Source organism: Gadus macrocephalus, chromosome 11, assembly GCF_031168955.1.
Source record: "Gadus macrocephalus chromosome 11, ASM3116895v1".
NCBI classification, from domain to species: domain Eukaryota; kingdom Metazoa; phylum Chordata; class Actinopteri; order Gadiformes; family Gadidae; genus Gadus; species Gadus macrocephalus.
In genome coordinates, this window is record NC_082392.1 from 1,935,593 (window position 1) to 1,963,003 (window position 27,411).

The 27,411-nt window shown below is 44.3% G+C and overlaps 2 protein-coding genes across 2 annotated transcripts; both read left to right on the forward strand.

The window, feature by feature from the left end:
* Positions 1 to 536: 536 nt before the first annotated feature.
* LOC132467543 (mucin-2-like) lies at positions 537 to 19,786 on the forward strand. The gene is made up of 45 exons (XM_060064881.1): positions 537 to 628; positions 858 to 1,113; positions 1,292 to 1,406; positions 1,536 to 1,626; positions 1,761 to 1,924; positions 2,030 to 2,246; positions 2,390 to 2,515; positions 2,602 to 2,716; positions 4,411 to 4,555; positions 4,718 to 4,831; positions 4,949 to 5,018; positions 5,131 to 5,268; positions 5,508 to 5,672; positions 5,865 to 5,959; positions 6,055 to 6,181; positions 6,289 to 6,544; positions 6,734 to 6,786; positions 6,964 to 7,067; positions 7,404 to 7,555; positions 7,658 to 7,796; positions 8,136 to 8,246; positions 8,366 to 8,545; positions 8,850 to 9,089; positions 9,200 to 9,356; positions 9,503 to 9,628; positions 9,869 to 10,067; positions 10,566 to 13,945; positions 14,205 to 14,377; positions 14,527 to 14,701; positions 14,807 to 15,054; positions 15,175 to 15,358; positions 15,436 to 15,646; positions 15,807 to 15,982; positions 16,090 to 16,159; positions 16,384 to 16,484; positions 16,580 to 16,611; positions 16,710 to 16,887; positions 16,988 to 17,092; positions 17,224 to 17,264; positions 17,350 to 17,472; positions 17,592 to 17,693; positions 17,968 to 18,096; positions 18,740 to 18,779; positions 18,891 to 19,014; positions 19,433 to 19,786. The coding sequence occupies exons 1-45, from the start codon at positions 553 to 555 to the stop codon at positions 19,641 to 19,643; spliced, it is 9,534 nt and encodes a 3,177-aa protein (XP_059920864.1). The 5' UTR covers positions 537 to 552; the 3' UTR covers positions 19,644 to 19,786.
* Positions 19,787 to 21,962: 2,176 nt separating this feature from the next.
* LOC132467466 (uncharacterized) lies at positions 21,963 to 27,086 on the forward strand. Its single transcript, XM_060064779.1, has 3 exons — positions 21,963 to 24,284; positions 24,872 to 24,890; positions 27,048 to 27,086. The coding sequence occupies exons 1-3, from the start codon at positions 22,069 to 22,071 to the stop codon at positions 27,084 to 27,086; spliced, it is 2,274 nt and encodes a 757-aa protein (XP_059920762.1). The 5' UTR covers positions 21,963 to 22,068.
* Positions 27,087 to 27,411: the final 325 nt, after the last annotated feature.

The window sequence follows — 27,411 nt, forward strand, 5'->3', positions numbered from 1 at the left end:
ACGCACGCACGCACGCACGCACGCACGCACGCACGCACGCACGCACGCACGCACGCACGCACGCACGCACGCACGCACGCACGCACGCACGCACGCACGCACGCACGCACGCACGCACGCACGCACGCACGCACGCACGCACGCACGCACGCACGCACGCACGCACGCACGCACGCACGCACGCACGCACGCACGCACGCACGCACGCACGCACGCACGCACGCACGCACGCACGCACGCACGCACGCACGCACGCACGCACGCACGCACGCACGCACGCACGCACGCACGCACGCACGCACGCACGCACGCACGCACGCACGCACGCACGCACGCACGCACGCACGCACGCACGCACGCACGCGCGCGCGCGCACACATGCATTCAATGGTCAGGGCTTCTGGTCCATGACTATCTATTTGCTCTATGCCCCAGCAAATAATCTAAAATAACCCTGAAAGGGGTGGGGGCAAAATATTGCAATCTCAATATAAAGAGGCCATCAGGGACCAGCATGTTAAATATCTTCTTGGCAATCCCATAGTGGGAAGGATGACGTGGACTCACTTTTGGTTGTGTTTCCTGGCACTGTCAGTTACCAACATCGCCAATGTCGAAGCAAGACAGGGTAAGATTTTTAATAATTTGTGATGTAACGATATTTACACATTCTACTCTTCTTGAATTCATTTTAAGCATCAACTATCGTCAATCCAGAACATTTTATCTGGATAAAAATGCTTTGTAAATAATGTTTTTTTTCTGACTTTAGCTCAAATATTGGTCACTGATGAAGAACCAGCCGGGTGTAGAACAACGGTGCCCAAAGTATTTTCTCTCTCACTTTGCCTCCACAGCTCTCAACCATGTCAACAGCATCTGCAGCACCTGGGGCCGGCACCACTTCAAGACGTTTGACGGGGACGTGTACCAGTTCCCCGGCTTGTGTGGATACAACCTGGTGTCCGACTGCCACGAGATGTACAGAGAATTCTCAGTGCACATCCAGAAGAGCTTGGTAGACGGCCACCCCACGGTCAACGAGCTGGTTGTCACCATCAACGACCTTGTGTTCCATTTGACTAAGAGGGCTGTCTCATTGAACGGTGATCTGTGAGTGTCCCACTCGCTGAGACTGCTGCTGAGAAGCACCAAATCTGAGGGTCAAACACAAACCGTCCCACAATTGTTTATTGGAAACGGTTTACTGGACTTTGTTTTCTTTCTCCAACATCATATTTATTCATAAATGTAAAAGAAAACATGAACAAACATTTACTCTTTCCTATAGTATCAACTTGCCGTACTTAAATGCGGGGATTCAACTCGAACGGAATGCGGTTTACACCAAGCTCCAGGCCAAGGTCGGCCTGGTTGTAATGTGGAATGGTGATGATGCTGTGATGGTAAGACAGAAAGGACTAATTATTTACATTTAGTGTGTTAACAGTGTTTTATTTATACTTAGTGGGGAAGACACTTAATGTTTGTGTTTCTAATATGATTCAAACAATTCCTTTGTATGTCTTTATTAGGTGGAGCTGGATTCTGATTATCATAACCGCACTTGTGGCCTTTGTGGGGATTTCAATGGCGTTCCAGTCTACAATGAATTCATTTACCACGGTCCGTTTGTTATTTGTTCATTATGATTTAGTTCATCTAATTGACCTAGTGCACATGCGTAGGCCTAAAATAATATTATATTTTGTTCTTGTATGTATATGTGTTTGGCATCTAATTCTGCAAATCACCTTTAGATCGCAAAATCAACCCCATTGAGTTTGGCAATGGACAGAGAGTCCATCGACCGAACGATGAGTGTGAGGACCCCTACGAGGAGGAAGAGCAGGAGCTGGACGCCCAGGACCTAGAATACCCGGAACTAGAAGACCAGGCGGTTGAGGTCCCCTGCAAGGAATTTGTATGTTTACAAAAATAAGTTGGTTGATTGTCAGTACATAAACTAGGGTCCAGGAAAAAATAAATAAAAAATATTTACAAACTTTCTTCCAATAATACCCCTTAGCGCCCAATATGCAAAAAGGTGATCCACTCTGAAGCCTGGAGCTCTTGTGCATCGCTGGTGGACCCGGCCCCATACACCCAGGCCTGTGTGCAGGACATGTGTGGATGTGGCAATAGCACCAATGACTTCTGCGTCTGCAGCACACTGGCAGAGTTCTCCCGCCAGTGTTCCCATGCCGGGGGTCAGCCGCCCAGCTGGAGGACGCCCCAGTTCTGCGGTACAATATTCATCCTTGCAGTAACACAAAAAAAAACATTGAATTGAATCACTTTAATTTAATTTCATTTTCCAGAAGCAAAGGTTGAACTCTCAATCACCTTATTATGAATACAACATATAACACCTTTATTTCCCTTACAGCTAAGATGTGCCCCTTCAACATGGTGTATGAAGAGAGTGGCTCTCCATGCATGGCTAGCTGCACGGTCTCAGACATCAGCTCGCTCTGTGAGGACCACAAAATGGATGGCTGCTTTTGTCCTGCGGGTAAGCCACCTTTACCCTTTATTATCAGAAAATATATCTATTTGTAAGATGCTTTCCCCTACAATTGTGACTTCCCTGTGTTTCAGGAACGGTGTGGGACAACATTTCACAGAGAGGTTGTGTCAGCCAGACTGAATGCCAGTGTAAACACGATAAAATCTACAACTCCGGGGAAGTTTACCGACAGGATAGTGAAGAATGGTAACTGAAAGTTAATCTTGAACGTTATTGGGGCAATTCAAATGTATAGGGCATGGCCCTATGCTATGTGGTTTTGTTAACAATCTCCAGTGGTGGACGAAGTGCTAAAAAAGTAAAAGTTGAGATGCCTAGTGTAAAAAATTACTCTGGTAAAAGTATAAAAGTACTTGGCTTCAAATGTACTTAAGTATCAAAAGGAAAAATAATTTGGTGGAATGTAGTTCCAATGTCTTACTATGTCCTTTATACAGTCAGTCAAATCATTTAAGGTTAAAAGAAACACTAAAAACACTCTTAATACAATGTTTTCTATTTGTGATATCTGATACTGATGTCATTTGAAACTAGAAAATACATTTCCTGCAGAAAATGTGGTTTGTGCTGTTGTGCAAAGTGAGGTTGAATATATTTTTTAGTTTGTTTCAGTAAAGTCACATAGATGTTATATGTTAAATGGTGTGTGTGTGTGTGTGTGCGTGTCTGTGTGTGTGTGTGTGTGTGTGTGTGTGTGTGTGTGTGTGTGTGTGTGTGTGTGTGTGTGTGTGTGTGTGTGTGTGTGTGTGTGTGTGTGTGTGTGTGCGCAGGGACAAAGCCACAGAAAATGTATGTTTGGTACATAAGCTAAACTCAAACACCCCTCAAAATAGTTATGCAGAAAATAATCTTTCATTTAAGTAGAAATTCAACTTGAAATAATCATACAAGAACTTAAAGAACATCCCCCTTACAGTCAATACCAGCTTGACTAAACATCATGAATCAAATCTCCTTATGACTGGCACAAAGGTTTGAGTGACAGATCTAATGTCCCTCCCTCGCCCCTAATTACTATTGGACATTAGCCGCGTTTACATGGACACTTCTGATCCGATTAGATTTCTAATTGGAATAGATCTATTCCTATCATGCAATCTGAATTTACCGTATATATGGCATTTACAAAAGTGGTAAGCGTACGTTCATATGTATGTCGCACACAACCGTTATGTTGGTCCTGATTTATATGATATGTTAAAGCGAATTGTTGTACAGAACGCCGGTCATTATCGGGAAAATAAGCCCCGACAGGGCACCAGCTTTTCTATCCCGCATAGAATTGTATTCCGATCAGAGAATTGTATTCCAATTGAGGCATTTATATGATCCTTTTCTATTCCGATTGAGCTTTTCTTCCACTTCTAATCGGATCAGATGTGTTGATGTAAACGCGGCTATTGTTTTAGGGATTTAGCTTCTACCGGGAGTACACCTGGATATGTAGAAAGCACCTAGCCTCTAGCCATATAAACGGGGGTCCCCACAGACAAACGCCCGATCTATAACAATCATATCTCCAATCGATTAATAATTTTAAAGCATAACGTAACCGTTTAGGCTTGACAAGGTGTTTCTAGGATAAACATTGACGTTGTTTAGGCTCCACGATGCCCGCAATGGTTAGCTGTGTCTATGGTCACGCATGCATGTCGTGAAAGGAACGTTGAAAGGAACAACAGGTTTTTGGAATGTAGTGGAGTAAAAAGTAAGATTTTCCCCCTATGAAATGCAGTTGAGTAAAAGTATAAAGTCTCACAAAATAATGATACTCAAGTAAAGAACAGATACGCTAAAAAGTTACTTAAGTACAGTAACGAATTACTTGTACTTTGGTACTGTCCACCACTGACAATCTCAAATACTTTTGCTTTTCCAAGTTTATGCTATGAGGGAAGATGGGACTGTAAGAGTCTTCCCAGTCCGGCTACTTGCGCAGTGGAAGAGGGTTCCCATGTGACTACTTTTGATGGGAAAGCCTACATTTTCCATGGGGATTGCGACTACATACTGGCCGAAAGCAAGGTAAAAGTTAGCTCATGTGCAACTTGTCATTTTATATTTGAAATGAGAATTTTTTAATCTAAAATCATTATATTTGACATTAGACTGTTTTAAATTACTTTTCTTTTTTGCATTTCATTAATTGATGGTCCTTTGAATGTACTCATACTATGTGGGATGCAGAATGATACCAGCCCCAAGTTCACCATCATGGTACAGCTGGTCCCATGTGTGAGCCAGGAGTTTGACACTTGTCTGAAGAGTGTGAAGGTCCTACTGAACAATGACAAAAACAACGTGAGTGCTGCTACTTATTATTTAATCTGGATGGAGGCTGTTGGATAAAGAATAACATTTGACCTGTGAATGATAATGTATGATTGTCATTTTGGTCATACCATGATATTTGTGCAGAAGCTAGCGTTCTCTGCAGATGGAAAAGTGAGGCACAACATGCAGATCATCAGCTTGCCATACAACACAGGTTAGATAATGGTGAAAAACGATAACTAGCTGAACAGTGTTTTAAATTGGTTCAATTCTATCATTATTGTACTCATTTTGCGCTAATTTTGCACATTTCTCTTGACTTGTAGGCGACATCAACATATTCCAGGCATCGTCCTTCCACATCCTGCTCCAGACCAGGTTTGGGTTACAGATTCAGGTCCAGCACGTTCCGCTCCTGCAGGTCTATGTGACCCTTGAACAGAGCTACAAAACAAAGACACGAGGTAAATCAACACATGGCTAATCTGAGGCTTGCTCAATTCTAATCTATAATATAGCTTCATGTGATGCATCATAATTGTACATGTTGTTTTTGTCACTCACACTGCTTTTGAGATGGTTATGATTCAGACAATAACATTCATAACTACTGCCTACAGAAATTGCACATCATATTCTGTCCACCCTTCTAGTCATCCATTCATTTTCATTTAATCCATCGAAACTGCTTCCTCTGATTCAGGTTTATGTGGAAACTATAACATGGTGCTGTCCGATGATATGAAGACACCTCAAGGGATTGTGGAAGGCACTGCATCCTCTTTTGGGAATTCCTGGAAGTCTAGCCCTACCTGCCCGGAGAGAGATGAACGTCTGGAAAGCCCCTGTTCCGTCAGTGTGGAGAACGGTACGCTGTGTTGGTTATTAGCCGAGCTGTCTCTGCTAGCCTTCAGGAACATAGAACGTTTGCAGTCAGCCAGCTTTGACTTTGGTTCTGTGATTGATACATAATCCCAACCAGATAAACATCCACACTGATAGTGTCAGTTTTTGTTTCCAAATAATAATATTTATAATAATAATTTGAATCTTCCTGCAGAGCGATATGCTGAACATTGGTGCTCGATGTTAACACGTCCAGACGGCCCATTTACAAACTGTCATGCAATGGTCGATCCAGAACTGTACCACAAGGTATTATACAACAATACAGCAGGTTTATCTATCAATTAGATTCAATTTATGTTGCGGCCATTGTGATAGCATTAACAATGTGTTGTCTTCATCAGAGATGCATCTACGCCACATGTAACTGTGAGAAAACCGAAGACTGCATGTGTGCCGTTTTCTCCTCCTACGCACGAGCTTGTGCTTCGAAAGGAGTTTTCCTGAGCGATTGGAGGGTGAACGTCTGTGGTAAGAGCTTAAGGACACGATGTGTGGTCTACCGTCAGAACGGTATTCATAATACCGTTACCACAAGTTTATTCACATAATTACATTCTAAAAACAATATTTACCAGATAAATACACAAGGGGCTGCCCGGAAAGCCAAAGCTTCTCTTACAAGCTGCAGCGCTGCCAGTGGACATGCAGGCAGCTGAGCTCAGAGCAGCAGAGCTGCACCTCTGACTTCCTGCCTGTGGACGGCTGCTCCTGCCCTGAGGGGACGTATCAGGAGGAACACGGTGCCTGTGTGCCCATGAACAAATGCCCCTGCTATCACAATGGAGTCCACATAAAGCCAGGCAAATCAATAAGCATCAAAGAGCAACACTGGTTAGTTGTGAACTAATTTCTCATCAAAATCCATTCGTCTTAGTATGCATCTGCCCTCCTGTTGTTGACTGTTCAATAGTTTCTTATTTTTCCTGTTGGCAAAGACTTCAAACAAAGAAAAGTATCAGAAGGTTGTGGATTATTATTTGTGAAAGTTGGAGATGATTAAAATAACACTTTTTTTCTTAGTTTGTGCTCCAATGGCAAGCTTCACTGTCGTACTTGGAAGACATCATCACAAGGTACGCTTGTAGACATATTTGTGTGGCTTCTTAATTATTCATTAAATTGTATGTGTTGTATGTCTGTACTTTTGTGTGTGTGTGTGTGTGTGTGTGTGTGTGTGTGTGTGTGTGTGTGTGTGTGTTTCTGTTTGATTTCACCTGTATGTTAAGTCTAATTTTTATGTTTTTTCAAAGCCTGTCCGACTCCAAAAGTCTACCTTAACTGTTCGAGCACAGACGTCCGAGATGTGGGCGTGCAGTGTGCTCGGACATGTAGAAACACAGAGAGTGATAGTTGTGTGAGTACTATTCTTCATCTTAAGCTTTAGCAACTGAGAACACCATGAGAATCCTGTCAGAGATCGGCCACACTCACACTGGCAGATTTGAGCACGGTTAGGTGTGAAAACGGCCACGGCCACGGCCAGATGGCCTAGTCTGAGTGCACCCTAACTCTTGTTCACATGAGATTTTAAGGACCTGGTTGAAAGCAATACAACATTTCAACTAACACTTTTTCCATTGATTTCAATATCCCGGGTCCTGGAAAAATAAATAATAATACATTGATCATCAGAAAGGAATCATCAGCGATTGTGATGAACCGTGATTTTTATTGGTTTCAATGATCCCAGTACTTAACAGAATGTGAATCCGGCTGTCAATGCCCCAGTGGTCTCCTTGATGATGGCAAGGGCTCCTGTGTGAAGGAACATGAATGTCCATGCGAACATGATCGCACCCTCTACGCTTCTGGCTCTGAAATCAAAGATCAGTGCAACACCTGGTATGATGAGCCTGATATGTTTTTTTTTTTATCTTTCAAGAAAATATCTAATGTGCTTAGTCTAAACTATTAAATGACCATCTTTCGACCTCTATCCCACAGTACATGTCGAAAGGGGAAATGGGAGTGTACGGAGAAGAAATGCCCAGGGACTTGCATCATTTATGGTAGTGGTCATTACAGAACCTTTGATCAGAGAACATATGGCTTTCAGGGGCAATGCGCCTACGTGGCCATCCAGGTAAAATCATGCATACAAACACAAAGATTGTTTCTTGTTCTTTTGCTCCTACTTTGTTTCAGTATAAATTTAGACTCCAATGCTGCATGCCGTTAGGACTAGGAGTGTAATGGAGTAAAATAACTCTATGAACGTCTATGATCAACTTGTCTTATTTAACCCGCTAAATTATTGTAATAAGACATTATTCATGAGCAATTATGTGCTAATATATGGTTGTTGCTTGCATGAGATAAAACTCTGGACTTTAATGTTGTACTCTACTCTGTATCGTGGGGATTCTCTGTAAACACAAGCATTGATGTTTACGTAGTTGTGATGTTCAATTATTTTTTTAAGAACACATGTGGCAACAAATCGGTAGAGGACATTTTCCGGGTTATTACAGAAAATATACCATGTGGAACTACTGGCACCACCTGCTCCAAATCTGTCAGGATTCAGCTGGGGGTAGGTCCTCATTGCAAACATATTTATGTTAAGATGACTGTGTCTCAAAATAGCATCAGATGTGGTGAATACACTTGAGAGGATAACTATTTGTACTGATGTTATATTGCTTATTCCAGAATAAAGAAATTAAATTAGCAAAGGGAAAATATGAAATATTGGATCTGGCGATGGGCTCTGAGATCAAGTACACAATCAGACCTGTTGGGATGTATCTGGCTGTAGAAGCTTCACTCGGGATCACAGTTCTATGGGACCGCAAAACCACCATCCGGATCCTTATGGAACCACAGCACAGTGTGAGTAGCACTTTAGTTAGGGCTGTGGAGTACAAACTGTTTAGCTGTTTAACATCAGAGCTTTTTGATTTTGCTTCAGTCATAATACCTTTTAGATAAAAATGACAAAGATACAAATGAGTATTCTAAATTAAGATTAGACGATATGAATTTTTTAGTTTTCTTTTTGTGTGTTCATTTTGTAGTGCATAATGTAAAGTGGCTGATTTATTTTTGATGGCTGTACATTTAATGATGCAGACAACAATACAACAAAATAAGAAAATAATTTATTTTTATTAATGTCTGTATTTCTACTCTAAAGGCGGGGGTTTGCGGTCTTTGTGGAGACTTTAATGGAGATGTCCAGAATGACTTCACTACCCAGAGTCAGATGGTAGTGAGCAGCCCCCTTGAGTTTGCAAACAGCTGGAAGGCTTTAAGCTCTTGCCTGGATGCCGAAGCAAGCGCTGATTCTTGTGTGCTGCAGCCCCATCGCCACAACTGGGCCCAGATACAGTGTAGCATTATAAAGAGCGTCACCTTCCACGACTGCCACAAAAAGGTTGGTCAAAATATATATTTTTTGTTTCCTGCATGATCATTTTGACATTGTTTCCAAATTTCAACTCCAAAACAAATATTACCATCACTTACTTTTGAATGCCTGCACAGGTGAATCCTATTCCGTTTTATGAAAACTGTGTAAAAGACTCGTGCGCCTGCGACAGTGGAGGAGACTGCGAGTGCTTCTGCACAGCAGTTGCAGCCTACGCCCAGGCTTGTAATGAAGTCAGTGTGTGCGTTGCCTGGAGAACCCCGGAAATATGCCGTAAGTTAACGCTTACTAATGAGGAAAACACTTCCGGGGTAAAACTTTGTGGTTGTAATTGTTGTTATTGCAAATCAATAGAACCAAGGACACACTGGGTAAAACACAAACCTCTGATAACATCTTGTTTGGTTTTTCCCACTTAGCCGTATTTTGTGACTACTACAATGAAGGGGAATTATGTGAGTGGCACTACAAGCCTTGCCATGAACCTTGTTACGAGACCTGCCGGAATCCACACGGATGCAACAATTCAATACCAAACCTGGAAGGTAGGAAACCTTTTGAAAGCCTGTTGGCTTGCCTTCGTACATTAGCCTTTCGTAAGGCAAATGTTAAATTGAAGGGCATAAATCGGATGAAAAAAATACTTAAGGTGACAAAATGTCACTAGGAAATGCATTTTTTTGAAAATAAATCATGATTTTGCCAACATAATCCCAACAACAATATGACAGAGGAACTCTCTGAATATGTCAATAATAGCCTTTTAATTCTGTTTTTTCTTACAGGCTGTTACCCTGTGTGCCCAGAAGATAAGCCCATATTTGATGAAGATAAAGGAATATGTGTCGAGAGCTGTGATGGATGCATTTACAATGGAACATATTACAATGACAATGATGTCATTTACAATGTGACGGACAATTTAGGAATGTGCTATTATGCTATTTGCAAAAATGGAAAAGTGATAGAGACAAATGATCCCTGTCCAACTCCCGAACCAATAATATCCACAACAACAACAGCATTCATTACCTCAACTACAACACCAACATCATCACCAGCAACACCAACCACTGTTGTCACGACGTCAACTACTACACCTAAAACAACTACGACAAGTAGTTCCACGACTGAACCAACCACAACTCCAACAACGACATCTACAACAACTGCTCCACCAAGTACACCTGTTGTAACACCAACCCCTGTTGTCCCAACATCACCTACTACACCTCAAACTACAAGAAGTACCGCAACGAAACCAACCACTACTCCAACTGTCATCTCAACAACTACATCTACAACAACTGCTCCACCAAGTACACCAGTTGTAACACCAACCACTGTTGTCACGACCTCAACTGCTACACCTCAAACAACTACGACAAGTAGTTCCACGACTGAACCAACCACTACTCCAACAACGACATCTACAACAACTGCTCCACCAAGTACACCTGTTGTAACACCAACCACTGTTGTCACGACATCAACTACTACACCTAAAACAACTACGACAAGTAGTTCCACGACTGAACCAACCACTACTCCAACAACGGCATCTACAACAACTGCTCCACCAAGTACACCTGTTGTAACACCAACCACTGTTGTCACGACATCAACTACTACACCTAAAACAACTACGACAAGTAGTTCCACGACTGAACCAACCACTACTCCAACAACGGCATCTACAACAACTGCTCCACCAAGTACACCTGTTGTAACACCAACCACTGTTGGCACGACAACTACGACTCCCACACAAGAAACAACCTCAGTTACGACAACTCCATCCACCACAACTGAAGGAACAACCGGAATCCCCTCAACGACCCCCTGCGAGGAAGAGTGTGAATGGACAAAATGGTTTGATGTGGACAGCAGTACGGACGGCAGTGACTGGGAAACGTACGAGAACATTACAAACAGTGGAGAGAAGATATGTCAAAAACCAAGGAACATTACATGCAGATCGGAAAGTGTTCCTGATAAAAGCTTTGAAGACTTTGTCAAGGAAACGGGACAAGTTGTCTCTTGTGATATCGACTATGGTTTGATATGCAAAAAGAAGGATCAGGATAGCCGACCTTACAAGTGCTTTAACTACCAGATCAAGGTGGAATGTTGTGTGCCATGCACATCACCTACTACACCTCAATCGACAAGGAGTACCACGACTGAACCAACCACTACTCCAACAACGACATCTACAGCAACTGCTCCACAAAGTACACCTGTTGTAACACCAACCACTGTTGTCACGACATCAACTACTACACCTAAAACAACTACGACAAGTAGTTCCACGACTGAACCAACCACTACTCCAACAACGACATCTACAACAACTGCTCCACCAAGTACACCTGTTGTAACACCAACCACTGTTGTCACGACATCAACTACTACACCTAAAACAACTACGACAAGTAGTTCCACGACTGAACCAACCACTACTCCAACAACTACATCTACAACAACTGCTCCACCAAGTAGACCTGTTGTAACACCAACCACTGTTGTCACGACATCAACTACTACACCTAAAACAACTACGACAAGTAGTTCCACGACTGAACCAACCACTACTCCAACAACGACATCTACAACAACTGCTCCACCAAGTACACCTGTTGTAACACCAACCACTGTTGTCACAACATCAACTACTACACCTAAAACAACTACGACAAGTAGTTCCACGACTGAACCAACCACTACTCCAACAACGACATCTACAACAACTGCTCCACCAAGTACACCTGTTGTAACACCAACCACTGTTGTCACGACATCAACTACTACACCTAAAACAACTACGACAAGTAGTTCCACGACTGAACCAACCACTACTCCAACAACGACATCTACAACAACTGCTCCACCAAGTACACCTGTTGTAACACCAACCACTGTTGTCACGACATCAACTACTACACCTAAAACAACTACGACAAGTAGTTCCACGACTGAACCAACCACTACTCCAACAACGACATCTACAACAACTGCTCCACCAAGTACACCTGTTGTAACACCAACCACTGTTGTCACGACATCAACTACTACACCTAAAACAACTACGACAAGTAGTTCCACGACTGAACCAACCACTACTCCAACAACGACATCTACAACAACTGCTCCACCAAGTACACCTGTTGTAACACCAACCACTGTTGTCACGACATCAACTACTACACCTAAAACAACTACGACAAGTAGTTCCACGACTGAACCAACCACTACTCCAACAACGACATCTACAACAACTGCTCCACCAAGTACACCTGTTGTAACACCAACCACTGTTGTCACGACATCAACTACTACACCTAAAACAACTACGACAAGTAGTTCCACGACTGAACCAACCACTACTCCAACAACGACATCTACAACAACTGCTCCACCAAGTACACCTGTTGTAACATCAACCACTGTTGTCACGACATCAACTACTACACCTAAAACAACTACGACAAGTAGTTCCACGACTGAACCAACCACTACTCCAACAACGACATCTACAACAACTGCTCCACCAAGTACACCTGTTGTAACACCAACCACTGTTGTCACGACATCAACTACTACACCTAAAACAACTACGACAAGTAGTTCCACGACTGAACCAACCACTACTCCAACAACGACATCTACAACAACTGCTCCACCAAGTACACCTGTTGTAACACCAACCACTGTTGTCACGACATCAACTACTACACCTAAAACAACTACGACAAGTAGTTCCACGACTGAACCAACCACTACTCCAACAACGACATCTACAACAACTGCTCCACCAAGTACACCTGTTGTAACACCAACCACTGTTGTCACGACATCAACTACTACACCTAAAACAACTACGACAAGTAGTTCCACGACTGAACCAACCACTACTCCAACAACGACATCTACAACAACTGCTCCACCAAGTACACCTGTTGTAACACCAACCACTGTTGTCACGACATCAACTACTACACCTAAAACAACTACGACAAGTAGTTCCACGACTGAACCAACCACTACTCCAACAACGACATCTACAACAACTGCTCCACCAAGTACACCTGTTGTAACACCAACCACTGTTGTCACGACATCAACTACTACACCTAAAACAACTACGACAAGTAGTTCCACGACTGAACCAACCACTACTCCAACAACTACATCTACAACAACTGCTCCACCAAGTACACCTGTTGTAACACCAACCACTGTTGTCACGACATCAACTACTACACCTAAAACAACTACGACAAGTAGTTCCACGACTGAACCAACTGCAACCGTAGTAACAACTACAGAGACAACAAGTCCACCTGTTTCAACAACTACTCCACCTACTCCAACGGTCATCTCAACGACTACATCCACTACAACACCCGCTGTACCACCCAGTTCAACTGTTGCAACATCAACCCCCGTTATCACTTCACCTACTACACCTCTAACTACAAGAGGTACCACAACTGAACCCACCACCTCTCCAACTGTCATCTCAACAACTACATCTACAACGACAACTGCACCACCAAGTACAACAATTGTAACACCAACCCCTGTTGTCACGACATCACCTACTACACCTCAGACAACTATGACGAGTAGTTCCGCGACTGAACCAACCACCACTCCAACCGTCATCACAACACACGAGTCAATTGTTACTGGCATTGTAACAACTACCACCGGTCCAACTACGGAGCGGGTTGTAATCCCTACTGCCTCAAGTACTACTGAAACAACATACACCGTTGTCCTCAGTACCACCACTGTAAACATCCCAACTACAACTACAGGATGTGTCTGTATTGTTGATGGCAAGCATTATAAACCTGGTAAGAAAATGCTGCTTGTATATTGTAAACATTCTGGCATTGCTCTCTTCTACAGAAGGGAATGATGAGGGAGGAACCGTTTGTGTTCTTTATTTGTATATTTTATAGTTCATCTATTTTACATTGCATGAATGAAAATGCATGAACATTCATTGTAGCTTTATATTTTTATAAAGAGCAACATTTGATTGACACTCCTTTGATACAATCCTTGGATTGAGTTAATTAAGTTAGTTGATTCTTACTTTGTATCTTTCAGGTGAGACAATATACGACAGGAAACATATTGGATCAGGGATTTGTCTCAGCATGATATGTTCGGCTATTTGCGAACTTCAAAACCAAACAGAACCTTGCAACTCTACACCCTCATCAACACCTTCCCCTCCAACAATCCCACCTCCTCCCACCTGCCCCGAGTGGGATCTATTGGTAAGGACGGTCTTGCATCCAGTTCATAACAACATAACAATTTCTCCGAACACAGGGATACAGTTTTCACATCTTTGTTTTCAGACTCATGCGCTATATATTTATTTATGATTCTTTGACCCTTTCCCTCTCATCTTTTTTGGTGTCAGCAAAACGAGACATTTGTGCTGTGTGATTGCATAATGGCCAAATGCATTGAGAACACAACGATTGAAATAGTACCATATGTATGCCCCCCACTGGAAGAAATCCCCTGTGCCAGTGGAAAGAAACCAGTTCTTATAGACGATGAATACGGATGCTGCAAGTATTACACATGCCCATGTGAGTTCCATGACAAGCCTTTTTACGTAGGAACTCTTGACTCTACTCATTTCCTGCTTCACCAATGCTTGATAAGAAAAATACATTTTCTGTGTGTTGTTGCAGGTGAATGTGAAGGCTGGGGAGACCCACATTACATTACGTTTGATGGCGTCTTCTACAGTTATCAAGGAAACTGCACATATGTCTTAATGGAAGAGATCACACCAAAGCATAATTTGAAGGTTATTGTAGACAATGTGTACTGTGAGGCCGGCGAAGACGTTTCTTGTCCTCGCTCAATTATCGTGTCGTATCGCTCACAAGTAATCACTCTCAAGAGTCATAACCTTATGGGAGCAGCCAAGATGGAGGTAAAAATACACATTTATCCATGGATATAAATGTAAACAGGAGCCAGAATTTGTTTCACCTGAGAAGACTCTTCAAGGTTTTACCTAATGATGCTTTTCTTACATTTGTTTTTAACATAGGTTCTCAGTAGCGGAGTGACTGTAAAAGTGCCTTATTACCATCAAGGGATAAAGGTACTTAGCACTGGATTGTCCTTGATCTTGGAGATCCCTACTCTGCAAGTGGTCATCACATTTGGAATTACAGGATTTAGTATAAGCCTGCCACCTCGGGAATTCGTCAACAACACAAAGGGGCATTGTGGTAAGGATCCCCTAACCCCAAGCACCGATATGGTACATCTGGAGTTGGGTCGCACATTCTAAGTTTTATATTTACAGGAACATGCAACAACAACGAGGCTGATGATTGTATGTTGCCTGGAGGCCAGCTGATACAGAATTGTGAAGTAATGGCTGACTTCTATCTTGTGGAAGACTTGCACAAGCCATCCTGCCATGCTCCATCCGTAATACCAACCGATTCGCCCTTACCCCCACTGCCACTAACCACATGCAAACCAGACTCTGTGTGTGGAGTTCTTCTGGGCAGGTACGTGCATCCTGTACAACAGTTATGCTTCATTCATTGATATACTATCCATTGTAAATCAAGTGAATTTGAATTGACCTACCCTAGCCCTGTCTGTCAGATAAAATGAGGCCGGCGGATCCTAAGCATCTCTCTTGGGTTGTGCCCCTTCTCCCCGCAGTCTATTCGAAGCATGCCATGCCATCGTCTCACCGGACAAATTCTACCAGGGTTGCGTCTTCGATAGCTGCCATGTCGCCAACCCAGTGGTGCAGTGCACCAGCTTGCAGGTGTACGCTGCCGCCTGTGCACAGGCCGGGGTCTGCCTGTACTGGAGGAATCACACCTCTCTGTGTCGTAAGGGCACACTAGCATGATTGTGCAACCGTGACAAAGACAAACTGTCCAGACGGTTTAGCTAGGACGCTTTTCCTGATATCGTTTCTCTCTTTTTTCCGACGCAGCCAGTAACTGCCCAGCAGACAAAGTCTATAAACCATGTGGTCCTGCAGAGCAGCAAACCTGTGAAGACAAGTACGATTTCATTAAAACATGGATTGACTGTGGAGCATATGTTTCAATAGCAATCAATAAATAATCGACCATGCCATTGTCAATCAATGCCATTGTCAATCAATGATTGATTTGATCATATTGAAATAACATAGCATACACATCTGAATGTGTTTGTCAATAGTCTTTTTTAATTGATGCCGAAGGTGAACACACCCACCCATTCAAACCTTTGTGTGTCACAGACCTGGCGAAACTCAAATGAACTTTACCACTGAGGGGTGCTTTTGTCCTGATGGCATGAAGCTCTTCAACAAGGAGTCAAACATATGTGTTGATAAATGTGGTAAGTTTGACAGTATAGTATATACCCAGGTTAGCATTTCCCTGATCATAAACTGCCAGCCACGCTGCTCTCATACGCTGCGTGTGTTCCTGTAGGATGTTTGGATTCAGAGGGCGTTCCCCGCGAGGTGAGCAAAAAATAATCCTTAAGTTCCTGAAGTGAAATTCTTTATTTTCTGAAATATGATGCATTGATGCAAATCCCATTTGTGTCCTTTGCTTACAGTTTAATGAGACATTTGATCAAAACTGCCAAACTTGCATTTGCGAGGAATCCACCAAGTCTGTGACATGCAAGCCCAAAGACTGCCCTGCAATTCCAACGGAAAGCTGCACCAAACCAGGGTTCATACTGGTGAATCAAACCCAGCCAGCAGACAGATGTTGTCTTCACTATGTTTGCCGTAAGACACACCAGTGAAAGGGATACATAACGCTGTCCATTTTCATACCGGATTAACACTGAGTTTTTCTAATGTACTTCTTCTTCACTACTTTTTGTAGAATGTGACAGCAGCACTTGTCCAGTCGGCAACCTGAGCTGCAATGTTGGATACATACCAGAAGTCTCTGTGCCAACGGGACATTGTTGCCCGACGCGGCATTGCTGTAAGTGTGTCATATTCATTGACCTTGACTGGTCGTTGTTTTACATCTTCAATACATACCCCAACACGGAGGACAATGCTTCCATTGCTTTGGTTTTCTATTGACTACATTTGTTCCCCATTGTTTCCCAGTGCCTAAAGCGGTTTGTGTGCACAAAGAAATGGAATACCAGGTAATCAATTGGAGTACAGCTTATTAGGATGTACTGTAGACATCTGCTCCTGTGTGTGATTGTGAAGTGTCTATTCCCTCTCCAGGTCGGTTCCCAAATCCCAGTTGTCAAGTGTCAGAACTGCACTTGTTCCGGGCAGGTGATAAAAGATTCAGGTCTGCGAGAGATAACCTGTGAGATGCTGGCATGTGACCAGAACTGTGGTCTGGTAAGTCTCTCTCTCTCTCTCTCTCCCTCTCCCTCTCTCCATATATGCACCTGTAACGTTATGTCAATGTTTTCTATAGTCCTCTTTGCAGAGAAGGATGTGTCTTGTTCTGTTTGCAGGGATACAAGTACGTTTCAGACAAGAGCCTTGAGGAGTGTTGTGGGAGGTGCCTGCAGACCCACTGTGTTGTCGACAGAAACATAACACAGGAGCTGCTTAAGGTCAAGGTTTTACTGCCCACAAATGATCAATGTCGTACACAGATGAGGAAACAGTGTCCCTCTAAACCATCACCTTTTGTACGTGTGTGTGTGTGTGTGTGTGTGTGTGTGTGTGTGTGTGTGTGTGTGTGTGTGTGTGTGTGTGTGTGTGTGTGTGTGTGTGTGTGTGTGTGTGTGTGTGTGTGTGTATGTGTCTGCATGTGTCTTTGGGCTCCCGCGTGTGTGTGTATGTTTGTGTATGTGTGCGTGGTCATGTGGGTGTGTGTGCGTATAGGAAGGAGAAAAGTGGTCCCCACCGGGGAACATGTGTGAGTCTTATACTTGTGTGAAGATTGGAGAGACGCTCACAACAATCATGTCCAACACGGTGTGTCCGCACTTCCAGCAGAGCAACTGTTACCCTGTGAGTACAGCTGAAGGCACATTCACTGCAATCCGTCATAGATTGAAAATCATTATATTTACATTTACATGTAGGGCGTTTAGCAGACGCTTCTGTCCAAACCGACTTACTATAAGTACATTTATCAGAAGAAGGAGAAACAACAATATATCGCTGTCGGTACGTTAATGATTATCATAAAACCAAGTGCCAAGCACTAACAATCTCTAGGTTAACCCATTCCCTGTATACAACAAAGATAGTTAGGATGAGATGCGACATAATTGTAAGGACTATAACTAAGTACGACATAAAATAAGTGCGTACATTAAGTGCCAGGAACTACAACATACAATAAGTGCGTACATTAAGTGCCAGGACGTACAACATAAAATAAGTGCGTACATTAAGTGCCAGGAACTACAACATACAATAAGTGCGTACATTAAGTGCCAGGACGTACAACATACAATAAGTGCATACATTAAGTGCCAGGACGTACAACATGCAATAAGAAGGAGGGTGGGGAGGGGGTGCCGAGTCTCGATGAAATCTGAACATCACACTATAGTAAGTATTGTAAAAGGCCCACCAGCTGAAATAAGTCCCATTGAAGCCTCATCCTGGGAATGGTTTGGACTAATGTTCTCTCTGTACTCTTTAGGATACGGTTCAGACGGCTGCAAATGGCTGCTGTAAGATCTGTGAGTATGACGCCACTGTTTGCACAAGCTTAGTTACGATGTGCCATGTCCCTTCTGATGAGTTGGCTGAGGCATGGAGATAACCCCTCTGGGGCCCCTCTGTGAAACAAGGCGTGCAGATGGACAAGGGGTGTAAGCGAGGCTCTATGAGACAGCGGATCACGCACAACGGGTGCCAGGCCCGGGAGGACGTTGACATGCCCTATTGTGAGGGGTCCTGCAACACCTTCGCCAGGTAACGCCACTTCAATGATACTTTAATAATGAGAATAATAAATGACATTTATATAGCGCTTAATATGGTACTCTAAGACGCTTTACATATTGCCCTATCAAAACTATGTAAAACAGACTTTGCTCACAAATTCCATATATTAAATTAAAATTACCATCAGTTAGGGTTAAATTCTCAAAATATTGTTTAGCTATTTGTCCAACTCTCGTATCCGCGGCGACCAACACTTGTATTCATGCAATTCAGGAGCAGATAGGAGTAAGGCATTTCGCTCATAGCTGTCTACACAGATTGGATTGGACATTAGGGGTATCAAAACCTGGTCCTTTTGGCTGGGGGGCAAGCACCCTAATCACTAGCCCCGCCTCCTGACCCATAGGCTAACCCTCACGGTTATGTTTCCATTTGGCCATTTTAGGTACGAGGAAAAGGCCGCCGGTTTGGAGCACACGTGCGCGTGCTGCCGGGAGTCGCGCTTCAGCAACCGCACGGTGGAGCTGGAGTGTCTGAACGGAGACCTGGTGCCGTACACCTACGTCCACGTGGAGGAGTGCAGCTGCGGAAAGACCGACTGCGACCGGGCGGCCCGGCTGCCAGCTCGCAAGAGACGGGCCAACATAGGAGTTTAAATGATGGAAACGACCCAAAAGACGCCCACCGTTACGCTCAGGCTATGCTAAAACCTTTTTTGATGTTTTTATTTGAAAGCGAATCACTTTAATGTTTGTCAAAAAATGTCTAATGCAAATTAATAAATTAACAATGCAACTTCTGTCTATGTCTTTGACTTTTTATTTAAATGTTAGGTTGTTGTTATGGCAGGGTAGCTTTAGGGCCTCTATGGATTCTCTTCTTTCCTAACAAGATGACCCGGAAATACTTGGAGGAAAGGTTGTTTGAATTCTAAAAATGCTTAGGAAAGGTTCCTCGATGCAACCTTTTACCCACCTTTATATGCGTTTCTCCTTACCATACTTTATGAAAGGAGAGGTGATATTTGTATCCCATAAACCTTCAAGGCGGCAATATTTAAAGCAACAGGCCGCCGAAGAAGTTTACAGACTCATGAGAGAAGCGGCAAAGCAGAGAAAAGAAAAGAAAATGTACAAGATAAGAGTTAACCAACCAGTCAGCTGGTTGAACTTTCCAGCTGAAGTTACTGCCTTTTGCCACTAGATGTCCTCATTGGTACCTTTGTATGTATTTAGTTAATCACCTGATTTGTTCTGCTCATTTGATTGAGTGATTACTCTTGTTTGATTGTAATTAGTCAGGGTACTTAAAGAGCATGTGTGTGCTCGTGACTTTGCTGAGTTCTCCGCTGCACCACCCGTGCCTAGTGTACCCTTGTTTTTCCTACGTGTCGAAGACTTTTGTTACCTTTTACCTTTCAAGGAGTTTTTGGACTTTGCATATTTTTGGCTGGACTGTTTATAAGGTCTATGTTCCTTGCTTTAAGTTTTGGATTTTTTGCCACAAAGACTTCTGTTTGCTTGCCTGTTTTTTGAGACTCGGTAAAGAGAACCCTGAATGTGATTCCTCTGCATTCTGGTCCTTTTATTCACTTCTGCGGGTGGTACACGGAGGAGACGTAAAACCGAGGTCTTGGCTCACTGAGGTCATCAAAACATCCCAGGACACTTATCCCCAAGAGAAGGGGAGTCCCCCGGTGTCCTGGCTAATACTGCCCAACCAGGCTCATATCTGGCCCCCTAATCATCCCCCTGTATAATTGTCTGATTCATTAATTCCCTCACTCTCCACCTCAAGCAGGTATGTGGTGAGCGTTCTGGCCGATTGGCTGCCGTGCATCACCCAAGGGGTGCTACACATTTGTTGGTGGTTGAGGTCCCCCCTTCACTGTTAAGCGCTTTGAGTTACTTGGAAAGTGCTTTGGAATAATGGAATAAATTATTATTATTATTAAAGAACTTACATCTTAGACATTTTAGTAATATATGTAGGGCAGTAAAAAAGTTATGAAAATCTACTTGTCACCTTATCAATCAAACTGATTTAAAACACACATAATATACAACATGTGTTTATGAATTGTGACGGTTCCCTGTATGTTGTGTCTTCCATTGGTTTCTAGGACTGGGGAGCAGAGACCTAGGCCTACTTAATTGGTCATTAGGAGGGATTGGCGTGCACCTGGGCCCGGGTGCCAACGCCCTATAAGAGTCTGCTTCCCCAGTCATTCCCTCTCTGTTCTTTTCAGCTCCATAGCCATGCACACCTTTCAACACTTATGTTAAAACAACACACACACCTATAATCCACTCATGCATACACACTCCACACTACGGACTTACTGACTTCCACATCCCATACTTTTATTATAAGTTGAGCACTTGGATTGGTTTGCTTTGATTAAAATACTTATTTTGATTGGGAAACTGTTGTCTCCCGTCTTTTTGTTGTGTAGCCTGGCGCCCCTAGGCCAGGTGCGTAACAAAGTGGGGGCTCGTCCAATAATTTGGTTGTACAGTGAGTTTGGAGCGTCAATTTAGTCTCCCTCCTGTATTGGATTTGTGAATGAAGTGACGTTAGTTGGGAATCTTTCCGAGAGGTTCCGTCGGTCCATTGTTTGGTCAACAGTCCGGTGAGTAGACAAAGCAATGTGACAGGCTTGTTATTCGGACTTTGGGGAGATGCAGTTAATTGTTATGAGTTGAATTAATCTGTTTAAATTTGAGTTAATTTGATTAGGTTTGGTTATTTCAGTACAGTACGGTAGCTGTTTGGTTCATTTTGTGCGGTTGGTGAGTTGTTTATTTCTGGTAGTTGTGCAGCTAAGTAAACGTCATTTGGGACGTCAAAAGTTGCCTGGCTGTTTTTTTTTATTTATTTTTTGTATTTGTTTGTTACGAGTGTCCCTGGTAGGCCTTTGCGGTGGCCTTCAGTGCGTAGAAATCCTCCGCAACCGGCACACTAAGAGGGTGGAGTTAGCTGGGGTTTATATAGGCTAGGGGGACACTTGTATTGTAGTTTGTTTGTTTGCTTTTGTTTGGTTTGCCAGCTAGGAGGCTCTTAAAGCGCACAATACCCAGGATGGTGACAGTGGATGACGTTGTTCAGTCTCCCTCGGTGGAGCTCTTAAATCAATGCACCAAAGACCAATTGCTGAACGTTGCAGATCGTTTTGGATTGAAAATTGAAGCTAGTGATAGAAGGTTAAAGGAGACATTGTTGGAAGTTTTGAAAAGAGAGCTATGTGGTATAGCGGTTTCAACTGAGGAACGGGATAAGAAAGAGGAGGCGTCTCTTTCTCCCGCAGTAGGTGCCGCAATGGCGGTACCTTCGCCAGCAGCTATGTCAGGGTTGACGTTCGACCAACAAAAAGAATTAATCAAATTACAAACTGATCAGGAACAACTTAGGCTAGATAGGGAGTATGCTATTGAAAAAATGAAACAGCAGACAGAACTGGCTAAGTTGCAGGTAGAGCAAAATAGATTGGACTTGATACGGGATGGTAAGATTTCAGCGGCTGCACAAGTGTTTTCAGAACCTGCAGAACGGTCTGCAGGGGGGTTTGACATTAGTGGCAATCTACGTTTGGTGCCCAAGTTTTCCGAATGTGATCCTGAGGCATTCTTTGCCATGTTTGAGAGGGTGGCAGATGTGCGTAGATGGCCTGACTCGGCGCGCACATTGATGCTGCAGTGCGTCTTAACAGGCAGGGCGCAAGAGGTTTTTTCAGCTATGAATGCGGCTGACAGTCAAGAGTATGCCCGTGTTAAGGCGGTGGTACTGAAGTCGTACGAGCTCGTTCCTGAGGCGTATAGGCAGCGGTTTAGATTTTGGAAGAAACATGACAGACAAAGTCATTTGGAATTTGCACGTGATTTGACGACGAGCTTTAACCGCTGGTGTAACGCCTCGGAGGTGGAAGATTTCGAAGGCTTACAAGATTTGATGATTTTGGAGCAGTTCAAAGGTTCTGTTCCAGCTCGTGTGGCAACATATATCAGTGAGCAGAAAGCACGCAACGCAGCAGATGCGGCGGCGCTCGCAGATGACTTTGTCTTAACGCACCGTGGAGAGTTTAGAGCGGGCGGTGGCAATTATGTTGCCGCCAGTGAGTCGCATGGCCGATTTAATAAATCTCTGCCTGTCGATTCCAGAGCTAACGCCAACAACAGTAGAGATGATGTGCGTGACTCGGGGAAGGTTTGCCATCACTGTAACAAATGGGGGCACTGGAAAAAAGATTGCTTCTTGTTAAATTCCCCTAAGGCGGGTCATTGGGAACCAAAAGGGGTTGCTACGGCAGCTCCAGTTCGTCCGGTGTCCACTTGTGTTACACCTACTTTCGGTTCAAATGAGGATACATCGGTTGTAGCTCTGAATTCTTACCGTCCATTTATCATGCAGGGGACTGTGTCTTTGGTGCAGGGTGGGGAAGAAGTACCGGTAACTATTTTGAGGGACACTGGGGCTTTTGATTCATTCATTCAAGCTGGTATTCTCCCTTTGACTAATGTTTCTGACACTGGTGATAAGGTTCCTATCCGGGGCTTAGACATGAATATTTTGTTGGTTCCCTTGCATAATGTTGTCCTAAAATGTGAACTGTTCCAGGGAGAAGCAAAGCTCGCTGTGCGCCCAGCACTGCCTATTCCGGGTGTGACGCTGATCCTGGGCAACGACCTGGTGGGTGCTAAGGTCTGGGCTGGGGTACCGCCGCTGCCGCCGGCAGTGGTGACCTCTGTTCCCTTGGTAACGGAGGAAGCTGATGAATGTGAACATGACTTCCCAGAGGTTTTTACAGCGGGTGCGGTGACCCGTGCAATGGCTAAGTTAAAAGAGAAATCTCATTTAAATGATTCAATTAAGGCAAAAGTATCTGAAAAGTTTTCGATACCTCTTTCTGATTTTCCATTGTCCATAACCCGTTCAGATCTGGTTGCGGAACAGCAGGCTGATGCCTATCTGAAGGAGATATTTCCATTGGTACGGCCAGAGGAGGAGCTGTTTGACAGTGCTTGTGGGTATTTTCTGAAGGACTCATTGTTGGTGAGAAAATGGCTGTCACATAAAGGAAGGTTTGTGGGTGAACCAGTGTTCCAAATTGTGTTGCCAGAGAAACTTCGCCAGTCAGTGTTAAAAGTAGCGCATAATGAATCTGGACATGCTGGTGTGAGAAAAACTTATGATAGACTACTTAGGCATTTCTTTTGGCCTCGTATGAGGAGAGATGTGTCAGCATTTATCAAAACTTGTCATGCATGCCAGTTAACTGACGAGCCTAATCAAAAGTTGAGGTCCGGTCTCCGTTGGTCCTTTTTGCCTCTGTCTGTCTTGCACCCCTTAAAGTGCTTCCGTGGTACCGGTTGCTGGGGTGGAGGCCTGTGACAGTCGGCAGGCGGCCATTGGAGTAGAGGTTGGGTATGATAGGGAGTAGATAGTATATATTTATCCAATGTTAAATGGGTTGCCGGTGATCCCTTTGGGACTCCGTCTTTATGGGGGGGGGTGTGACGGTTCCCTGTATGTTGTGTCTTCCATTGGTTTCTAGGACTGGGGAGCAGAGACCTAGGCCTACTTAATTGGTCATTAGGAGGGATTGGCGTGCACCTGGGCCCGGGTGCCAACGCCCTATAAGAGTCTGCTTCCCCAGTCATTCCCTCTCTGTTCTTTTCAGCTCCATAGCCATGCACACCTTTCAACACTTATGTTAAAACAACACACACACCTATAATCCACTCATGCATACACACTCCACACTACGGACTTACTGACTTCCACATCCCATACTTTTATTATAAGTTGAGCACTTGGATTGGTTTGCTTTGATTAAAATACTTATTTTGATTGGGAAACTGTTGTCTCCCGTCTTTTTGTTGTGTAGCCTGGCGCCCCTAGGCCAGGTGCGTAACAGAATCGAGCCATGTATAATCAAAGATACAATCCCTTTAACACATATATTGTTTAAAGATATGAAATGCATTAGCAAAATGACAATCACTTCAGGATTGGAAAATGGTGTAAACGACTGTCTCTTGGTAAACGAGTGACTCCCTCATGATGCAGGCCTTTGTTGACCTTTGATGACCTTTCCTCCGGGCCAGATAATGGCTCCTTTATCCATATGGAAAATACATTAGTACGGCCTGCAACGTTTAACTTGAATTGTGACAATAATTAGTTAAGCTTAAAATATAAGTGAATTGAGAAATATAATGAAGTCATTGACTAAAGAGAGATAGTTTCAGTGGTCACCCTAGGGCCAGCTCTCTTATATTAAAGGTTCGTTGGCATGAAAATGTCACTTTATGAGGTTTTCTCACATTAATATGAGTTCCCCTATCCTGCCTATGGTCCCCCAGTAATCCCCAACCAGAGACGTCGGATAACAGGACGCAGTCGTTTGAGATTCATAATATCGTCTGGAGGCGCACACAGCTTTTGGCCGTGATAATATATATTATATGATATAGATATCTATGTATAAGAACAAGGCCAAAAGCTGTGTACACCTCGCCATTGCGATACATCCACTGTAAACACGAGCACATGGTACAGTGGCCGTAAGCTGCTCAGGGCCACACCCTCAACCTCCACCTTGACCCGCCTCTAAAAAACGGCACGTTTGTGGAAAGCTCATTGTGGGACTGGCTTGTAGTGGCTGTAATTCTGCACCAAGGCTGAATTTCTTGAACGTCTTCAAGTACTGTATTAGGGGCTCACTAACACCTATGTAAAATAATCCATAAAGTAGCACGCCATGGGACCTTTAACATGAGATAAGGAGCTACTTTCAGAGGGCTATCATGAGGAGTCAAAAACGACACATGGAATTCCCTTGGAGCAGGGCCATTAGTTGACTATTTTTTTAAACACTTGTTTCAAACATATCGGCAAGATAATACCTTTTAACTTCAGTAAATCAATCCAATAATACCTATTGTTATTCTAGGGATTCTTATGTAGTTATGCATAATGTATCTGTTGCATAGTTGTCTCCGTCCGTGTTAATGTGTGTATGTTGTTACTTGCTTTGGATTTAAGCGTCTGCTAAATGCTCTTAATGTAAAATGTGATTCCCACCACTTATATTGATCTAAAGCTTCTCTTTCGTGTCTGAAAAGAGGAGGTGGACAACGTTGCGAGTGAGGCCAAAATGGCTCACCACATCAGACTGAAACGTCTGCCATGGTGAGCTGGCTACGAACACGAACACACACACACACACACACACACACACACACACACACACATTGTGTGTAGGGATGAGCTCATCTCTGCGTACCCCTGCCGCCCCACTCTGCGGCTCCAGGAGACACAACCTGTAGAAAGATCCAATCTCCTAAATTTCCCAGGGTGCACCAGGAACCCAATCAGCGTCCCGGTGCCCTGGCCCCCCCCGCCCCCCCCAGGGGCCCCTGCTCCGGTGTGTGTCTGTGTGTGGTTCTAACTGCCCTCAAGGGCCCTCAGACCAGGTTTATTAGGCGTCAACGGGTACCTTCATAACTCCAGCCATCGCTATGGTGACGGGGGACGCTCCGCAGTCTCCCCTTGCAAGACCCTCTCTCCCCTTCTCTCTCTCTCTCTCTCTCTCTCTCTCTCTCTCTCTCTCTCTCTCTCCCAACCTGTTGCTAAAGCTAGCGAGCGAGTCACATGTTTTGCCCCCCCCCCCCCCCCAGCTGGGGCGTGGGGTCCGTGGGATGCTGAGACCACCTGGTGGAGTGTGGCCCCGTCGTCATGCAGAGGTGCTGTGGGGAGCAGAGTGGCCCCCAAGGGCCTCGTCATGTTAATCATTCTCAACAGCTGCCGGCCCCCCGGGGCCCCCCCCACACTCAGCATCAGACCCCCCCGGGGAGCCGGGAGTCAGAGTGTGTGTGTGTGTGTGTGTGTGTGTGTGTGTGTGAATGCGTGTATGTTTGTGTGAGTGTGTGTATGTTTGTGTGTGTGTGTGTGTGTGTGTGTGTGTGTGTGTGTGTGCGTGTGTGTGTGCATGCGAGCGTGTGTGTGTGTGCGTGTGTGTGAGTGCTTGTGTATCCCGGTGCAGGCCTGTGTGTTCCCAGTCTGTGTCCCAGGGCTCCCTGCTGAGTGTGATGGACTGAGACAGCGGGGGGGGGGGGGGACCCTGCAATCTGCCTGAACTGAGATGGAGGACGAACCAGAGGGCACACGGATCTGTTCATATTGGCACAAGATTTTGTGTGTGTGTGTTTGTGTGTGTGGGTGTGGGTGTGTGTGTGTGTGTGTGTGTGTGTGTGTGTGTGTGTGTGTGTGTGTGTGTGTGTGTGTGCGTGGGTGTGGGTGTGTGTGCGTGTTGTGGCATCCCGCCCCTGAAGCCTCGGCCTTCACGGTCCCGTGGGACCGTGAGGGACGGGGTGTACCACCCCCACCCACCAGCCGGCGACGGTGAGCACCGGGTCCTTCCCC

What these genes read in the sequence shown, in the direction of transcription:
- LOC132467543 (XM_060064881.1), top strand. Translation starts at nt 553, where the DNA reads ATGACGTGGACTCACTTTTGGTTGTGTTTCCTGGCACTGTCAGTTACC. An exon ending in AGCATCAAAGAGCAACACTG is followed by an intron (nt 6,545 to 6,733) that starts GTTAGTTGTGAA and finishes TTTTTTTCTTAG; the next exon opens with TTTGTGCTCCAATGGCAAGC. An exon ending in TTGCCCGACGCGGCATTGCT is followed by an intron (nt 17,093 to 17,223) that starts GTAAGTGTGTCA and finishes ATTGTTTCCCAG; the next exon opens with TGCCTAAAGCGGTTTGTGTG.
- LOC132467466 (XM_060064779.1), top strand. Translation starts at nt 22,069, where the DNA reads ATGGTGACAGTGGATGACGTTGTTCAGTCTCCCTCGGTGGAGCTCTTA.